The sequence below is a fragment of the Schistocerca nitens genome, chromosome 2, assembly GCF_023898315.1.
Source record: "Schistocerca nitens isolate TAMUIC-IGC-003100 chromosome 2, iqSchNite1.1, whole genome shotgun sequence".
NCBI classification, from domain to species: domain Eukaryota; kingdom Metazoa; phylum Arthropoda; class Insecta; order Orthoptera; family Acrididae; genus Schistocerca; species Schistocerca nitens.
In genome coordinates, this window is record NC_064615.1 from 373,574,345 (window position 1) to 373,592,508 (window position 18,164).

The 18,164-nt window shown below is 40.6% G+C and overlaps 2 protein-coding genes across 4 annotated transcripts in view; one reads left to right on the top strand and one right to left on the bottom strand.

Moving 5' to 3' along the window:
* The window catches only part of LOC126236204 (galactokinase-like), a 131,135-nt gene extending 130,467 nt beyond the window's left edge, over positions 1–668 (bottom strand). The window contains exon 1 of one of the 2 annotated variants that reach the window (XM_049945316.1): positions 400–668. In XM_049945316.1, the coding sequence (XP_049801273.1) occupies positions 400–594 (195 nt within the window). In that variant the 5' untranslated portion in view covers positions 595–668. The remainder of the gene's footprint in view (positions 1–399) is intronic. The other variant, XM_049945314.1, reaches the window with a different exon arrangement.
* Positions 669–886: 218 nt separating this feature from the next.
* Positions 887–18,164, top strand: part of LOC126236205 (uncharacterized) — a 104,558-nt gene continuing 87,280 nt past the window's right edge. For both annotated transcript variants that reach the window (XM_049945318.1, XM_049945319.1), the window contains exons 1-2: positions 887–1,039; positions 1,501–1,690. In XM_049945318.1, the coding sequence (XP_049801275.1) occupies positions 1,003–1,039; positions 1,501–1,690 (227 nt within the window). In that variant the 5' untranslated portion in view covers positions 887–1,002. The remainder of the gene's footprint in view (positions 1,040–1,500; positions 1,691–18,164) is intronic.

Here is an 18,164-nt window from a genome sequence, read left to right on the forward strand (position 1 = left end):
GCTTAAAATTTATGTCAGTTCATTAGGAAAAAACTCCGCGTGGTACTAACCAATACGCAGTGGCAAATAACATCTCTGTCCTGTAACACTTTCTCCTTTTATGACTCTATAATTATCAGATGATAACGTTAGTAGCAGCGGCTTTGTCACCAACACATTTTATTAATTTCAAAAGTCTGTACACACAATACAATTATCCAAGTGTCAAGCTAATCACATATTTATAATCTCCAATAAACAGCAGATGTAACCCTTTTTTTCCTTTGTATTCCACTCGAAAGTACAACACACAATTTTTCAATGTTCGCGCTTAAACACGCTACGTCTTTGGCTCATTATTTCAAAGAAATTGCTATTAACGTTTGATGACGTGAGAATTTGGTAAACTGTAACACTCACCATAGGTAAAACGAAACCATCGTTATAATCGGTGTGTTCGCCAATTAAGTTCACTCTTCCGGGAGCAAATACCACCACGTCTGGCTTACTTTTGAATTTTTCTGTAAAAGCTTTCTCGGCTTCATTTATTAAGCTTTCTACTTTCGGTATGTCACTTGCCATTGTGCGGCTTTCGTCTGTACAACAGCAGCTCATTCTCTGTTTTTATCGTTTGCAACAGATAAGAACGAATTATGCAATCCTCTTATCACGTCATCAGATAATGAAGCGGTGAAATAGGTTTTGTTGTACTCCCACACTAATTTTTACTCATCTTTTCACGCGGTATCTATGGATTTACGCCTAGTTGTTGAGTAAAATACAGTATTATCTCTGTTTCTTGTTGGTACTAATTTGGTGCTAATTGTTCCTCCCTTCTTTGCTGCTCGATTGATGTCCCTAATCGGAACAAGCTTTTTTAATCAAACACCAGTGGCAGCACTGTTTATTGGCGTTTCGTAGTCGTCTGCTCCACTGTTTTGTAAACTGTCTATGGCGGTTAAAGTTGTTACAGTGTTTAAAGGGAAGCATGAATGAGAGATTCTGTCCCCTTGTTTTTCCTAAATGTCTATCAACGATCCTCTTTTGAAAGAATTGAAAAGTGCGTGTACATTTAAAGCATGAAAGATATAGAATTACTTCTACATATAAGCTTTACAAATTTTTATACACTTTCGGCAAACTTTTCCCATATGAATTAATTTTGTTGACAGGTGCAACAATGATAATTCAAATTGAAAATCCCAAATTTTAACGTGATTGTTGGATGATCTGAGGTTTTTATCAAGCCAATTACTGATCTTGTAGCCTATAAGAGATGTAACCATAACACAAGGGAGCCACGATTTAATTGCGAGGAAAATAATTTTGGGCATTTGACCGCGTCATTACGGAACACTAAAGCAACTAAACAGCCGACGTTTCGACGGACTTGCAGCGGTTCTCTTCAGGGCAGTCAACTAGCGACGCGGCCAAATACCTAAAATTATTTTACCAAAATTATACTGTTCATGCAAGCTTGCGAACTTATATCACGATCTAATTGTTTCTACGTTTTTATAGGTTTTACGAGCTGTTTACTGAGAAACGGTGGGAAATCTGTAACGGATAACAATGAAACACTGTACCCATTTTGTATGTGTGTGGAAACGGTGCTTCAGAGAGGATTGTCATACATCCATGGTCCATTTGGATTGATAAAAACGCCACAGAGCTGGACATGGCTGGAGCAGATAGCACAGCGATACCCAGGGTAAGCAGAGTGACCAAGAAATTTTGTGATGAAAAGTTCTGAAGAAGTTATTACTGATAAATTAGAATCCAAATATACTTCTAAAATTTTTGCAGTTTAGAGTATGGTTTCCAAGTATGTAAATATCCATTGTACAATCGATCAGAAACCTACCGGTACCAGAATCTTCAGGTCTTTTCCACGTATGCAGCCTTCTCTTTTGAATCTTAAAAAGAAGTGTTAGCCATTATTATGTTTCACTCTGGGCAAAATTCTGCCAGTCGGCTTGCTGTTTCATTCCTTCCCTCCCATCTATGTTCTAATTTTCGTTCCCCTCCTTTTCCCATAATGAATTCCAGCGCCTAATCACATATTAAATTTTCCTCCCTCTTAACTACCTGCATAATTTATTTTATCTCATTATCCTTTCTTTCTATCTGTACATTACATGCAGCTCTAGTAGGCAAATAAATTTGTACCACTGTTATGGGTGTCGAGTTTGTATCTATCGTGGCAACTATAAGGTGTCCATTGTGTTGTTTATAGTAAAATTGCCCACTTTCCTATTTTTGTATTGATCCTGAATTACACATATTTGATTGTTTGTTGATAACTCTGTACTGAGCTGACCTGTTTTAGGTGCCACCCACTATATTAACTTCAACCTTTGCATTTCTCTCATGAAATTATGTAATAATAATTCTATCTGCAAGAAGTACATTGTGTCACAGCTAGAAGAAATACTTGGTGTCATGTTGTTTATTTTCAAGTCCAGCCATCTAATGGCATTTTAACAATGTCTGGCCACTGTAATTTTTTGCTCTAACCCAAATAAATCTGTTTGACAGGTTATACCATACATTTGAAACTGACCACACAGCTGAAACTGTGAAAAAGATAAAATAAAAGAATGTTATAATCAAAGCTACAACAGCTTGTGTGGCAGATTACTATTACTCAAGACAATAACTTTATTTTAACTACATTTTGATTTTCACCTGTTTGAGATCTAAGATTTTCAATTGTGGTTACTTCTCTTAATAGGCCTACTGATAGCCCGAATCTGAGAGTACCTTAAAAAAGGTGTGCTGCACTCACAGTGCTGTGTACACTGTATTTGAACCTTATAGGATTGTTTCTCCTACTCATCTACCTTAACTTACATTTTTCTACATTTAGAGTAGCCTCCATTCACCATACCAACTAAAAATTCTGTCTATATTAGCCTGTATCCTCATACAGTCCCTCACTGATGGCACTTCGTCATACACTACAGTGTCATCATCAAACACTCACCCCATCCGTCACATTGTTTATGCATATAGAGAACAGCAGTGATCACACTTCCATGTCACTCCAGGCACTGCATTTGCTCTGATGAACATTCACCGTCCAGGGCCACATACTTGACTTAAGGGGTCTTCAAGCCATTTATGTATACAAGAACCTATTCCTTATGCACGGGCCATCATTACTGGTCTGCAGTGGGGCGCTGCATCAAATGCTTTCTGGAAATGTAGGAAAATGTAATCCACTTGTTGCTCTTCACCCGCGATTCACAGGATATTGTGCAAGAAAAGGGAAAATCAAGTTTCGCATGATCATTGAAATGCAGAATTTAAAACTTCAGCTTTCTCTTTGCTGTCTCCACTGCCATACCATTCTGGTCAGTTTGAAATTGGAACGCCTTTGATCAGCAATTTTACGTGGGACCAGAACTTTCTCTGGTGCTGAGCTAGATCTGTTGCTAACATATGATGATGAAAGTTGTTGTATGCTTCCAGCATCAATTTCTTACAGATGCACAAATTTCTACTAACTTTTTTCTGTCAAAATTTATGCATTCTTTTTTGGACCAAGAGTGCAACAGTCTTACATTCAAGTCCATGCTGATTTGTGGGCAGAAGATTTTCTATATCAAGGAAACTGATTATACCCGAATTTAAAATATTCCCAAAAATGCTGGAGCAAAGCAATAATTTTGCGAGTCTGTTCTTTTAACCTTCTTAAATAAGTCTCCTATCCTTTAGCCCAGCCACTTGTGACTTTGTGCTGGATGAGAGATTCATGATAAGGGCAAGCTAGGTAGGAGACTAATGCTTATGAATATTCTGTTGAAACTGAATTGTGATTCCATTTGGAACTGATGACTAATTTGTTAATTTGTTTTAAATTCTTTCAGTTGCTTCTCAGTGCCAGGGATGCTTCTTTTTACGCCCTTCATAGAGAAATCTGCCCCCCATGAACCATAGACCTTGCCCCGTTGGTGGGGAGGCTTGCATGCCTCAACGATACAGATAGCCGTACCGTAGGTGCAACCACAACCGGTGGGGGGGGGGAGTGTATCTGTTGAGAGGCCAGACAAATGTGTGGTTCCTGAAGAGGGGCACCAGCCTTTTCAGTAGTTGCAGAGGCAACAGTCTGGATGATTGACAGATCTGGTCTTGTAACACTGACCAAAACGGCGTTGCTGTGTTGGTACTACGAAAGGCTGAAAGCAAGGGGAAAATACAGCCGTAATTTTTCCCGAGGGCATGCAACTTTACTGTATGGTTAAATGTTGATGGCATCCTCTTGGGTAAAATATTCCGGAGGTAAAATAGTCCCCCATTCGGATCTCCGGGCGAGGACTACTATTAATTCGTTTATAATATTCGCTAGAGAGCCCCTAGCAGTTTACTGTAGGTCACTGTCCTGTTCTTTAGTATTCACTAAATAGCCCCTAGCAGGAAAATAAGCACCAGATCTCGCTTCTACTATAAATTTTTATTTTCATTATTGAGTGTCCTTTCTGCCAACTAGAGTGTAGCTGTTAACCTTGTGTGACAGTAGGTTTCCTTAAGTTTTTTTAATAGTAAATCAGTTATTAGCTAGATGAATAGGGAGTGTGTCTGTTGTGTGCGGATGCAGGAGGAGTTGGCCAAAGTCCAAACGCAGCTGGAAGCTTTGTTCGCCACAGTCAACAAGCTCCAGAGTGCCACCTTGACGTGCGGTGGGGATGGGGTGCCTGGGGCAGCCTCTGCTGTACTAGATGTGCAAGGGGGGATGTCACAGCTCTCTGTCACTGAGCCGACCTCAGGTAAGACTGAGCCGGCTGGCCCACTCTCTTCTTAGTGTGGGTGGCAGACTGTGTCGAGGTCTCGAGCCTCAAGGCGAAGGCTGCATGGGGAAAGCAGGCTCCTGCCAAATCCCATGCACTTTGTTAATAGATTCAGTTTGCTATCTGATGCTGGAGGGGGGGGGGAGGCTGAGCCGGATCAGACTGCACCTTCTGCCAGGATAGTGGCTGTTCCTGCAGCAAGGTCCGGACAGGCACGTGGGGGTAGGGGTTTGTTAGTTAGGCTTATTGGGAGCTCAAATGTTAGGCGGGTCATGGAGCCCCTCAGGAACATAGCAGCTAGGGCGGGGAAGAAGTCCAACGTTCACTCAGTGTGCTTGCCGGAGGGCCTTGTCCAGGATGTGGAAGAGGCTCTTTGGCTGCTATCGAGCGTGCGGGGTGCAGCCAGCTACAGATTGTTGCGCATGTTGGCACCAACAATGCCTGTCGTTGGGGTTCTGAGGAAATCCTTGGGTCCTTTCGATGGCTGGCTAAATTGGTGAAGGTGGCCTCCATCTCTCGAGGAGTGGAAGCCAAGCTGACGATCTGCAGCATTGTACCCAGGGTGGACCTGGGTCCTCTGGTTTGGAGTCGAGTGGAGAATCTAAACCAGAGGCTACGTTGACTCTGTGACAAAAATGGTTGTAGCTTCCTCGACCTACGCTATGGGGTGGAAGGTTGTAGGACGCCCCTTGATAGATCAGGGGTGCTCTACACACAGGAAGCAGCTACATGGGTAGCACCGTACTTGTGATGTGCACATGGGTTTTTTTTAGATTAGGTTCCTCCCCATGGGAAACAAACCGCTGGCCCGAAAAATTACCAGTTCATGACACTGATGTGGATATGCCAACTGTAAAAATTGTTAGTTCGCCTAAACAGGTCATTCCAAAGAATTTAAATATGCTTAATCTCATGTTAGTAAATTGTGAAGTGTCTGTTGCAAGATCCCCGAGTTAATCTCCGAAATAAACAGTAGCAATTCCAATATTGTATAAGGTACCGAAAGCTGGTTGAAACCAGACATAAAAAGCAGTGAAATTTTGAACTCTGATTGGACAATGCTTATGAAGGATAGGACTAATGCTAAGGGAGGTGGTTTGTTCATTGCGGTTAAAAGCTGTTTAAACACAGTTCGATACTGCGTCAGACTGGGAAATAGTTTGGATAAAGCTGTCAAACAGACAAGGATTGACCTTTGTATTAGGATGTTTTTATAGACCACCAGTAACCGCAATAAACGTCGCAGAACGTTTCAGGGAAAGTCTTGAGTACATAGGAAGTAAATATCCAAATTATCCATTAGTTATAGGTGGAGAGTTTAATCTATCATCCATTGACTAGTAAAATTACACGTTTATCACAGGGGGCAGAAGCAAAGATTCGTGTGAAGTTATTCTAGGAGCGCTCTCAACATACAACCTTGAGCAATCGATTAGAAAACCAACTCGAGATGGGAACATATTAGATATCTTGGCGACAAACAGACTTGATCTTTTTGAGGAAGTTAATCTAGAAGAAGGTATTAGTAATCATAAAGTCGTTGTGGCCTCTATGTCAGTTGAAGTAGCCAAAAAAAAAAAACCAGCGTAGAGTTTTCTTGTTTGGGAAAGCAAATAAAAGTGTCATTAATGAATATCTTCATAGTCAGGTCCAAGCATTCGCCGTGGGACACAAAGATATTGAGCATCTTTGGTCGGAATTTAAAGGTATTGTCCACCATGTACTAGAGAAGTATTTGCCTAGCAAAAGTATAGGGGAGGGAAAGGATCCGCCTTGGTGCAACAAACATATTAGGAAGTTGCTGAGAAAGCAGAGAATTTTGCACAGTCATTTTAAACATAGTCACTGCCCCGCTGACAAACAGAAATTATGCGAAATAAAAGCCGCTGTCACAAGGACAATGAGAGACTCTTTTTAACGAATTTGAAAGGAATATTTTATCTGCAAATTCTAAAAATAACCCCAAAAAATTTTGGTCATACATAAAATCTATGAACGCTGCAAATAATTCAGTACCTTCTCTTGCTGACAGTACGGGTAATGTAACTGATGATGATAAACAGAAGGCCAAAATTCTAAACCTAGCTTTCAAAAACTCGTTTATGATAGAGAACTGCAGCACCATTCCCCCTTCCAATGATCAAACAAACGAAAGAATGGCTGACATAGTATTTAGTGTGTCTGGGATTGTAAAACAGTTAAGATCCTTAGACGCCAGAAAGGCATCTGGCCCAGACGGTATCCCCGTAAGATTTTATGTTGACTATGCTACAAATATAGCACCATTCTTATCTGTCGTCTATCAGTGATCATTGGAGCGGCAGAAAGTTCCACGGGACTGGAAGAAGGCTCAGGTCAAAGCAATCTATGAAAAGGGTAGAAAATCGGATGCACATAATTACCAGCCAATTTCACGGACATCGATTTGTTGTAGAATCATGGAACATAATTTGTGTTCAGACATAATGACCTTTCTAGATTCTGAGAAGCTCATCTGCAGGAACCAGCACGGTTTTAGGAAACAGCGGTCATGCGAGACACATCTGGCCCTCTTTGTGCATGATATACAACAGGCTCTAGATACTGGCTCCCAGATTGATGCCATATTTCTCGAGTTTCGAAAGGCGTTCGACTCAGTTCCGCACTGTCGCTTGCTACAAAAAGTGTGCACTTACAGTCTATCCAGTGACATATGCGGTTGGATAGAAAGTTTTCTAACAGACATGGAGCAGTATGTAATCCTGAATGGGGTAACTTCAACAGAAACAAGAGTAACTTCAGGTGTGCCCCAGGGCAGCGTAATAGGTCCTCTGCTTTTTACGATATACATAAACGGTCTGGTTGATGGTATTGACAGCGGCCTTAGACTGTTTGCCGATGATGCTGTAGTCTACAGGAAAGTAGTATCACACGAAAGTTGTGAACAAATCAATGAGGATTTGCAGAAAATAAATGCGTGGTGTAGTGACTGGCAGTTATCTCTCAATATTAGTAAGTGTAACCTACTGTGTATAACAAGGCAAAAATCCCCATTAATGTATGAGCACAAAATAAATGATCTGTCTTTGGAAGCGGTAACATCAGTCAAGTATCTGGGTGTGAGTATACGAATTGATCTCAAATGGAATGATCAGATTACACAAGTAACGGGTAAGGCGAACTCTAGATTGCGGTTTATTGGTAGAATCATGAAGCGATGCAGTCCTTCAACAAAGGAAATAGCTTACAATACGTTAGTTTGTCCAGTCTTAGAGTATTGTTTGTCTGTGTGGGACCCTTACCAGTTGGGTCTAATTCAAGAAATTGAGAAGGTCCAAAGAAGAACGGCAAGATTCGTGACTGGTACAGTTAGCCATCACGAGAGCGTTACAAATCTCATCGAAAGTTTGAAGTGGGACACACTTGCAGATAGACGACGCGCTAAACAGAAGGGGCTGCTCACTAAATTCCGAAATCCAATCTTCACCGAGGATGTAGAGCATATATTATTACCACCAACTTTCAAATCGTGTAATGATCATTACTCAAAGATAAGGGAAATAAGAGCTTGTACTGAGGCGTTCAGACAGTCGTTTTTCCCTTGTGTTATCGGCGAGTGGAACAGGGGAGGGGAAGGGGGGGGGGGGGATATGACTTTGGCGCGAATTGTGCCCTCCGCCACACACCGCTTGGTGGATAGCGGAGTATATATGTAGATGTACGAGGAAGTTGATATCAGGAGAAAGAAAACTGGCATTCTACGGGTCAGAGCGTGGAATGTCAGATCCCTTAATTGGGCAGGTAGGTTAGAAAATTTAAAAACGGAAATGGATAGGTTAAAGTTAGATATAGTGGGAATTAGTGAAGTTCGGTGGCAGGAGGAACAAGACTTTTGGTCAGGTGAATACAGGGTTATAAATACAAAATCAAATAAGGGTAATGCTGGAGTAGGTTTAATAATGAATTAAAAAATAGGAATGCAGGTAAGCTGCTACAAACAGCATAGTGAACGCATTATTGTGGCCAAGATAGATACGAAGCCCATGCCTACCACAGTGTTGTTGTTGTGTTGTTGTTGCGGTCTTCAGTCCAGAGACTGGTTTGATGCAGCTCTCCATGCTAATCTATCCTGTGCAAGTTCCTTCATCTCCCAGTACCTACTGCAACCTACATCCTTCTGAATCTGTTTAGTGTATTCATCTCTTGGTCTCCCTCTATGATTTTTACCCTCCAAGCTGCCCTCCAATGTTAAATTTGTGATCCCTTGATGCCTCAGGACATGTCCTACCAACCGATCCCTTCTTCTACTCAAGTTGTGCCACAAACTTCTCTTCTGCCCAATACTATTCAGTACCTCCTCATTAGTTACTTGATCTACCCACCTAATCTTCAACATTCTTCTGTAGCACCACATTTCGAAAGCTTCTATTCTCTTCTTGTCCAAACTAGTTATCGTCCATGTTTCACTTCCATACATGGCTACACTCCATACAAATACTTTCAGAAACGACTTCCTGACACTTAAATCTATACTCGAAGTTAACAAATTTCTCTTCTTCAGAAACGCTTTCCTTGCCATTGCCAGTCTACATTTTATATCCTCTCTACTTCGACCATCATCAGTTATTTTACTCCCTAAATAGCAAAACTCCTTTACTACTTTAAGTGTCTCATTTTCTAATCTAATTCCCTCACCATCACCCGACTTAATTTGACTACATTCCATTATCCTCGTTTTGCTTTTGTTGATGTTCATCTTATATCCTCCTTTCAAGACATTGTCCATTCCGTTCAACTGCTCTTCCAAGTCCTTTGCTGTCTCTGACAGAATTACAATGTCATACGCGAACCTCAAAGTTTTTACTTCTTCTCCATGAATTTTAATACCTACTCCGAATTTTTCTTTTGTTTCCTTTACTGCTTGCTCAATATACAGATTGCATAACATCGGGGAGAGGCTACAACCCTGTCTCTCTCCCTTCCCAACCACTGCTTCCCTTTATGCCCCTTGACTCTTATAACTGCCATCTGGTTTCTGTACAAATTGTAAATAGCCTTTCACTCCCTGTATTTTACCCCTACCACCTTCAGAATTTGAAAGAGAGTATTCCAGTCAACATTGTCAAAAGCTTCCTCTAAGTCTACAAATGCTAGAAACGTAGGTTTGCCTTTTCTTAATCTTTCTTCTAAGATAAGTCGTAAGGTCACTACTCCTCACGTGTTCCAACATTTCTACAGATTCCAAACTGATCTTCCCCGAGGTCGGCTTCTACCAGTTTTTCCATTCATCTGTAAAGAATTCGCATCAGTATTTTGCAGCTGTGACTTATTAAACTGATAGTTCGGTAATTTTCACAACTGTCAACACCTGCTTTCTTTGGGATTGGAATTATTATATTCTTCTTGAAGTCTGAGGGTATTTCGCCTGTCTCGTACATCTTGCTCACCAGATGGAAGAGTTTTGTCAGGACTGGCTCTCCCAAGGCCATTAGTAGCTCTAATGGAATGTTGTCTACTCCCGGGGCCTTGTTTCGACTCAGACCTTTCAGTGCTCTGTCAAACTCTTCACGCAGTATCGTATCTCCCATTTCATTTTCATTTACATCCTCTTCCATTTCCATACTATTGTCCTCAAGTACATTGCCCTTGTATAGACCCTCTATATACTCCTTCCACCTTTCTGCTTTCCCCTCTTTGCTTAGAACTGTGTTTCCATCTGAGCTCTTGATATTCATACAAGTGGCTCTCTTTTCTCCAAAGGTCTCTTTAATTTTCCTGTAGGCTGTATCTATCTTACCCCTAGTGAGATAAGCCTCTACATCCTTAAATTTGTCCTCTAGCCATCCCTGCTTAGCCATTTTGCACTTCCTGTCGATCTCATTTTTGAGACGTTTGTATTCCTTTTTGCCTGCTTCATTTACTACATTTTTATATTTTCTCCTTTCATCAGTTAAATTCAATATTTCTTCTGTTACCCAAGGATTTCTACTAGCCCTCGTCTTTTTACCTACTTGATCCTCTGCTGCCTTCACTACTTCATCCCTCAGAGCTAACCATTCTTCTTGTACTGTATTTCTTTCCCCCATTCCTGTCAATTGTTCCCTTATGCTGTCCCTGAAACTCTGTACAACCTCTGGTTTAGTCAGTTTATCCAGGTCCCATCTCCTTAAATTACCACCTTTTTGCAATTTCTTCAGATTGTGGTCAGAGTCCACATCTGCCCCTAGAAGTGTCCTACAATTTAAAACCTGGTTCCTAAATCTCTGTCTTACCATTATATAATCTATCTGATACCTTTTAGTATCTCCAGGATTCTTCCATGTATACAACCTTCTTTTATGATTCTTGAATCAGGTGTTAGCTATGATTAATTTATGCTCTGTGCAAAATTCTAACAGGCGGCTTCCTCTACCATTTCTTAGCCCCAATCCATATTCACCTACTATGTTCCTTTCTCTCCCTTTTCCTACTGTCGAATTCCAGTCACCCATGACTATTAAATTTCCGTCTCCCTTGACTTCCTGAATAATTTCTTTTGTCTCATCATACATTTCATCAATTTCTTCGTCATCTGCAGAGCTAGTTGGCATATAAACTTGTACTACTGTAGTAGGCATGGGCTTCGTGTCTATCTTGGCCACTACAATACGTTCACTATGCTGTTTGTAGTAGCTTACACTCATATTTTTTTATTCATTATTAAACCTACTCCTGCATTACCCCTATTTGATTTTGTATTTATAATCCTGTATTCACCCGATTAAGGGATCTGACATTCCACACTCCAATCTGTAGAATGCCAGTTTTCTTTCTCCTGATAACGACGTCCTCTTGAGTAGTCCCCGCCCGGAGATCCGAATGGGGGACTATTTTACCTCCGGAATATTTTACCCAAGAGGACGCCATCATCATTTAACCATACAGTAAAGCTGCATGCCCTCGGGAAAAATTACGGCTGTAGTTTCCCCTTGCTTTCAGCCGTTCACAGTACCACAACAGCAAGGCAATTTTGATTAGTGTTACAAGGCCAGATCAGTCAATCATCCAGACTGTTGCTCCTGCAACTACTGAAAAGGCTGGTGCCCCTCTTCAGGAACCACACATTTGTCTGACCTCTCAACAGATACCCCTTCGTTGTGATTGCACCTACGTACAGCTATCTGTATTGTTGAGGCACGCAAGCCTCCCCACCAACGGCAAGGTCCAGTAGTAAAAGTTTATATGCCAACTAGCTCCGCAGATGACAAAGAGATTGATGAAATGTATGATGAGAAAAAGAAATTATTCAGATAGTGAACTGAGACGAAAATTTAATAGTCATGGGTGACTGGAATTCGATAGTAGGAAAAGGAAGAGAAGGAAATGTAGTTGGTGAATATGGAATGGGGGTAAGGAATGAAAGAGGAAGCAGCTTGGTAGAATTTTGCACAGAGCATAACTTAATCATAGCTAAAACTTGGTTCAAGAATCATAAAAGGAGGTTGTATACATGGAAGAAGCCTGGTGGTACTGGAAGGTTTCCAGGGGTGGATGTGGACTCTGACCACAATTAATTGGTTATAAACTGTAGATTAAAACTGAAGAAACTGCAAAAAGGTGGGAATTGAAGAAGATGGGACCTAGATAAACTGACAGAACCAGAGGTTGTAGAGAGTTTCAGGGAGAGCATTAGGGAATGATTGACAAGAATGGAGGAAAGAAATACTGTAGAAGCAGAATGGGTAGCTGTGAGAGATGAAATAGTGTAGGCAGCAGAGGACCAAGTAGGTAAAAATATGAGGGCTAATAGAAATCCTTGTGTAACAGAAGAGACATTGATTTTAATTGATGAAAGGATAAAATATAGAAATGCAGTAAATGAAGCAGGCAAAAAGGAATGCAAACGTCTCAAAAATGAGGTCGACAGGAAGTGCAAAATGTCTAAGCAGGAATGGCTAGAGGACAAATGTAAGGATGTAGAAGCGTAATCACTAGGCGTAAGATAGATACTGCCTACAGGAAAATTAAAGAGCCGTTTGGAGAAAAGAGAATCACTTGTATGAATATCAAGAGCTCAGATGGAAACCGAGTCCTAAGCAAAGAAGGGAAAGCAGAAAGGTGGAAGGAGTATATAGAGGGTCTATACAAGGGTGATGTTCTTGAGGACAATATTATGGAAATGGAAGAGGTTGTAGATGAAAATGAAATGGGAGATATGATACTGCGTGAAGAGTTTGACAGAGCACTGAAAGATCTGAGTGGAAAGAAGGCCCCGGGAGTAGACAGCATTCCATTAGAACTACTGATAGCCTTGGGAGAGCCAGCCCTGATAAAACTCTACCATCTGGTGAGCAAGATGTATGAACAGGCGAAATACCCTTAGATTTCAAGAAGAATATAATAATTCCAATCCCAAAGAAAGGAGGTATTGACATATGTGAAAATTACCAAACTATCAGTTTAATAAGTCACAGCTGCAAAACACTAACACGAATTCTTTACAGATGAATGGAAAAACTAGTAGAAGCCGACCTCGGGGAAGATCAGTTTGGATTCCATAGAAATGTTGGAACATGTGAGGCAATACTGACCTTACGACTTATCTTAGAAGATAGATTAAGGAAAGGTAAATCTACATTTCTGGCATTTGTAGACTTAGAGAAAGCTTTTGACAATGTTGACTGGAATACTCTCTTTCAAATTCTGAAGGTGGCAGGAATAAAATACAGTGGGCAAAAGGCTATTTACAATTTGTATAGAAAAAAGATGGCAGTTATAAGAGTTGAGGGGCATGAAAGGGAAGCAGTGGTGGGGAAGGGAGTGAGACAGGGTTGTAGCCTATCCCCGATGTTATTCAATCTGTATACTGAGCAAGCAGTAAAGGAAACAAAAGAAAAATTTGGCGTAGGAAATCCTTGGAGAGGAAATAAAAACTTTGAGGTTCGCCAATGACATTGTAATTCTGTCAAAGACAGCAAAGGACCTGGAAGGGCAGCTGAATGGAATGGACAGTGTCTTGAATGGATGATATAAGATGAACATCAACAAAAGCAAAACAAGGATAATGGAATGTAGTCGAATTAAATAGGGTGATGCTGAGGGAATTAGATTAGAAAATGAGACGCTGAAAGTAGTAAATGAGTTTTGCTATTTGGGGAGCAAAATAACTGATGATGGTTGAAGTAGAGAGGATATAAAATGTTGACTGGCAATGGCAAGGAAAGCGTTTCTGAAGAAGAGAAATTTGTTAACATCGACTATAGATGTAAGTGTCAGGAAGTCGTTTCTGAAAATATTTGTATGGAGTGTAGCCATGTATGGAAGTGAAACATGTACAATAAATAGTTTGGACAAGAGGAGAATAGAAGCTTTCGAAATGTGGTGCTACAGAAGAATGTTGAAGATTAGGTGGGTAGATCCCGTAGCTAATGAGGAGGTACTGAATAGGATTGGGGAGAAGAGAAGTTTGTGGCACAACTTGAGTAGAAGAAGGGATCGGTTGGTAGGACATGTCCTGAGGCATCAAGGGATCACAAATTTAGCATTGGAGGGTAGCTTGGAGGGTAAAAATCATAGAGGGAGACCAAGAGATGAATACACTAAACAGATTCAGAAGGATGTAGGTTGCAGTAGGTACTGGGAGATGAAGGAGCTTGCACAGGATAGATTAGCATGGAGAGCTGCATCAAACCAGTCTCTGGACTGAAGACCACAACAACAACAGAGAAATCTGCAACAATCAAATAATGGTGTGTCTGTATGAGCCTCCTGTGTGAATGATCATTGAAATGCAGAATTTAAAACTTCAGCTTTCTTTTTCCTGTCTTCCACTGCCATACCATTCTGGTCAGTTGGAAATTGGAAAGCCTTTGATCTACATCTATACTCTGCAAGCCACCTGATGGTGTGTGGTGGAGGGTACCTTGAGTATCTCTATCGGTTCTCACTTTTATTCCAGTCTCATATTGTTCGCGGAAAGGAAAGATTGTCGGTATGTGTCTGTGTGGGCTCTAATCTCTCTGTTTTTATCCTCATGGTCTCTTTGTGAGATATACATAGGAAGGAGCAATATACTGCTTGACTCCTCGGTGAAGCTATGTTCTTGAAAAGCCAACAAAAGCCCATACCGAGCTACTGAGCATCTCTCTTGCAGAGTCTTCCACTGGCGTTTATCTATCATCTCCGTAACGCTTTAGTGATTTCTAAATGATCCTGTAACGAAGCGCACTGCTCTCCGTTGGATCTTCTCTATCTCTTCTATCAACCCTATCTGGTACGGATCCCACACTGCTGGGCAGTATTCAAGCAGTGGGCGAACAAGCGTACTGGAACCTACTTCCTTTGTTTTCGGATTGCATTTCCTTAGGATTTTTCCAATGAATCTCAGTCTGGCATCTGCTTTACCGACGATTAATTGTATATGGTCATTCCCTTTTAGATCACTCCTAATGTCTACTCCCAGATAATTAATGGAATTAGCTGCTTCCAGTTGCTGACCTGCTATATTGTAGCTAAATGATAAAGGATCTTTTTTTCTATGTATTTGCAGCACATTACACTTATCTACATTGAGATTCAATTGCCATTCCCTGCACCATGCGTCAATTCGTTGCAGATCCTCCTGCATTTCAGTACAATTTTCCATTCTTACAACCTCTCGATATACTACAGCATCATCTGTAAAATGCCTCAGTGAACTTCCGATGTTATCCACAAGGTCATTTATGTATGTTGTGAATAGCAACGATCCTACACTCCCCTGCGGCACACCTGAAATTACTCTTGCTTCAGAAGGCTTCTCTCCATTGAGAATGACATGCTGCATTCTGTTATCTAGGAACTCTTCAATCCAATCACACAATTGGTCGAATAGTCCATATGCTCTTACTTTGTTCATTAAACGACTGTGAGGAACTGTATCAAATGCCTTGCGGAAGTCAAGAAACACGGCATCTACCTGGGAATCTGTGTCTATGGCCCACTGAGTCTCATGGACGAATAGCGCAAGTTGGATATCAAATGATCGTCTTTTTCGAAACCCATGCTGATTCCTACAGAGTAGATTTCTAGTCTCCAGAAAAGTCATTATTCTCTAACATAACACGTGTTCCAAAATTCTACAACTGATGGACGTTAGAGATATAGGTCTTTAGTTCTGCACATCTGTTCAATGTCCTTTCTTGAAAACAGGGATGATCTGTGCCCTTTTCCAATCTTTCGGAATACTACGCTCTTCTAGAGACCTACGGTACACTGCTGCAAGAAGGGAGGCAAGTTCCTTCGTGTACTCTGTGCAAAATTGAACTGGTATCCCATCAGGTCCAGCAGCCTTTCCTCTTTTGAGCAATTTTAATTGTTTTTCTATCCCTCTGTCATCAATTTCGATATCTACCATTTTGTCACCTGTGCGACAATCTAGAGAAGGAACTACAGTGCAGTCTTCCTCTGTGAAACGGCTTTGGAAAAAGACATTTAGTATTTCTGCCTTTAGTCTGTCATCCACTGTTTCAGTACCATTTTGGTCACAGAGTGTCTGGACAGTTTGTTTTGATCCACCTACCACTTTGACATAAGACCAAACTTTCTTATGACTGCCAAGTCAGTACATAGAACTTTACTTTCGTATTCATTGAACACCTCTCGCATAACCCACCTCACACTACATTTCGCTTCGTGTAATTTTTGTTTGTCTGCAAGGCTTTGGTTATGTTTATGTTTGCTGTGAAGTTCCCTTCATACACTTGTCTCTAGCGTAATACGAAATATTTCACAACTTCCACATTTCCTGCTATTGTGCAAAGTTGCTTTTCTACTAAATTGTGAAGGAATTTTTCTCTGTTTAGAAAATCTGCATGCATGGCGCCTGTCATTCCCTGTACGCTTAGCAAGCTCTTTACCATCATTGATCAGCGATTTTACGTGGGACCAGAACTTGCTCTGGTACTGAGCAGCATCTGTCACTAACATATTATGGTGAAAGTTGTTGTACGCTTCCTGCTTCCATATCTTACAGATGCACGAATTTATACTAACTTTTTTCTGTCAGAATTTATGTGTTCTTTTTTGGACCAAGAGTTCAACAGTATTTGTTTCCTCAGCATATTCTGAATGTTCTTATTAAACAACTGGTGACCCTTTTCCATCGTTAATCCATTTACTTGGCACATAATTCACCAGCATGTGATGTATAATCTGTTTAAATGTTGCCCATGATTCCAGTATGTTTGAAGTGGAACTAAATGAATTCCACTAATTGTCCAAGTTGAATGCTAAAAACTGCTTATTTGCTGTTTCCAGCATAAAAACTCTTTGAGTTTTCTTAATCAATTTATTGACTTAATGATCATTGCTATGATATCATGATCACTAATCTCTATACTGACATTGTTGACAAGATGTGGCCTGTTTGCAGCTACAAGGTCTGAAATATTTGCATTGCATATGAGTTATTGAACAAGCTGCTCAAGTACATGTATTTATATATTTGTCTTTAGCGTAATATGGGATATTTCACAACTTCCACATTTCCTGCTGTTGTGGAAGGTTGCTTTTCTACCAAATTGTGAAGGAATTTTTATCTGTTTAGAAAATCTGCATGCATGGCACCTGTCATTCTCTGTATGCTTAACAAGCTCTTTACCATGTTGGCAATAATAGAATTCGTCATTATCATCCCATGAGCTGAACATGTTAAAGTGCGATTTCTGGGATATAAGAAGGTGAGTGCATCCCTAACGATGAGGGCTAATGAGTGGCCAGCCTGGATGTGGTGTTTAGACAGTTTCCTGCATCTGGCTAGGTAAATACTGGACTGGTATGCATCCCTCCTCAGATACATGCTACACAAACAGTTACATAACATTCTAACATAAATTTATTCAAGCTGCAGGCAGTCTGTTGTGGAGGTAGTGGTGGCATCTTGAAGGCCATGTAGCCTCCACTTACCACTGACATTGTCTCAACACATATAACAAAACTGACCACATAGAATATTAGGGACCGGAAGATGAAGAAGAAGAAGAGGAAGATCATTATACCCTCATTCTCATGGTTGAGACAAGAACCTAAGGCTGTGAACACAGACCTGCATAAAAGTTGTTACTTGAAGTGTGTGTTCCATCATGTTTTTCAGCAGTTTCCTGGTTTCATCACCAAACAGACCTTTTCCCCCAGTAATGAACGAATCTTTTTAATTTGGAGTAGAGGTAATAGTTCTATTCAGAAACTGAAGCTTCCCTGATAATTTTGCAAAACAAATCATGCTAAAAACAAGGCGGTTGGGAGAGATTAATATGATACATCAAGTGCCTATTTTGTAGTACGCAAATATAAATATGAAAAACACCAAATATGGCACTTGAGTTTCATAAACATGTAACTCCACATAGTACATTCTCAGTTTGTTTCTATCAGCAAATCGTATCATAGCACACGAAA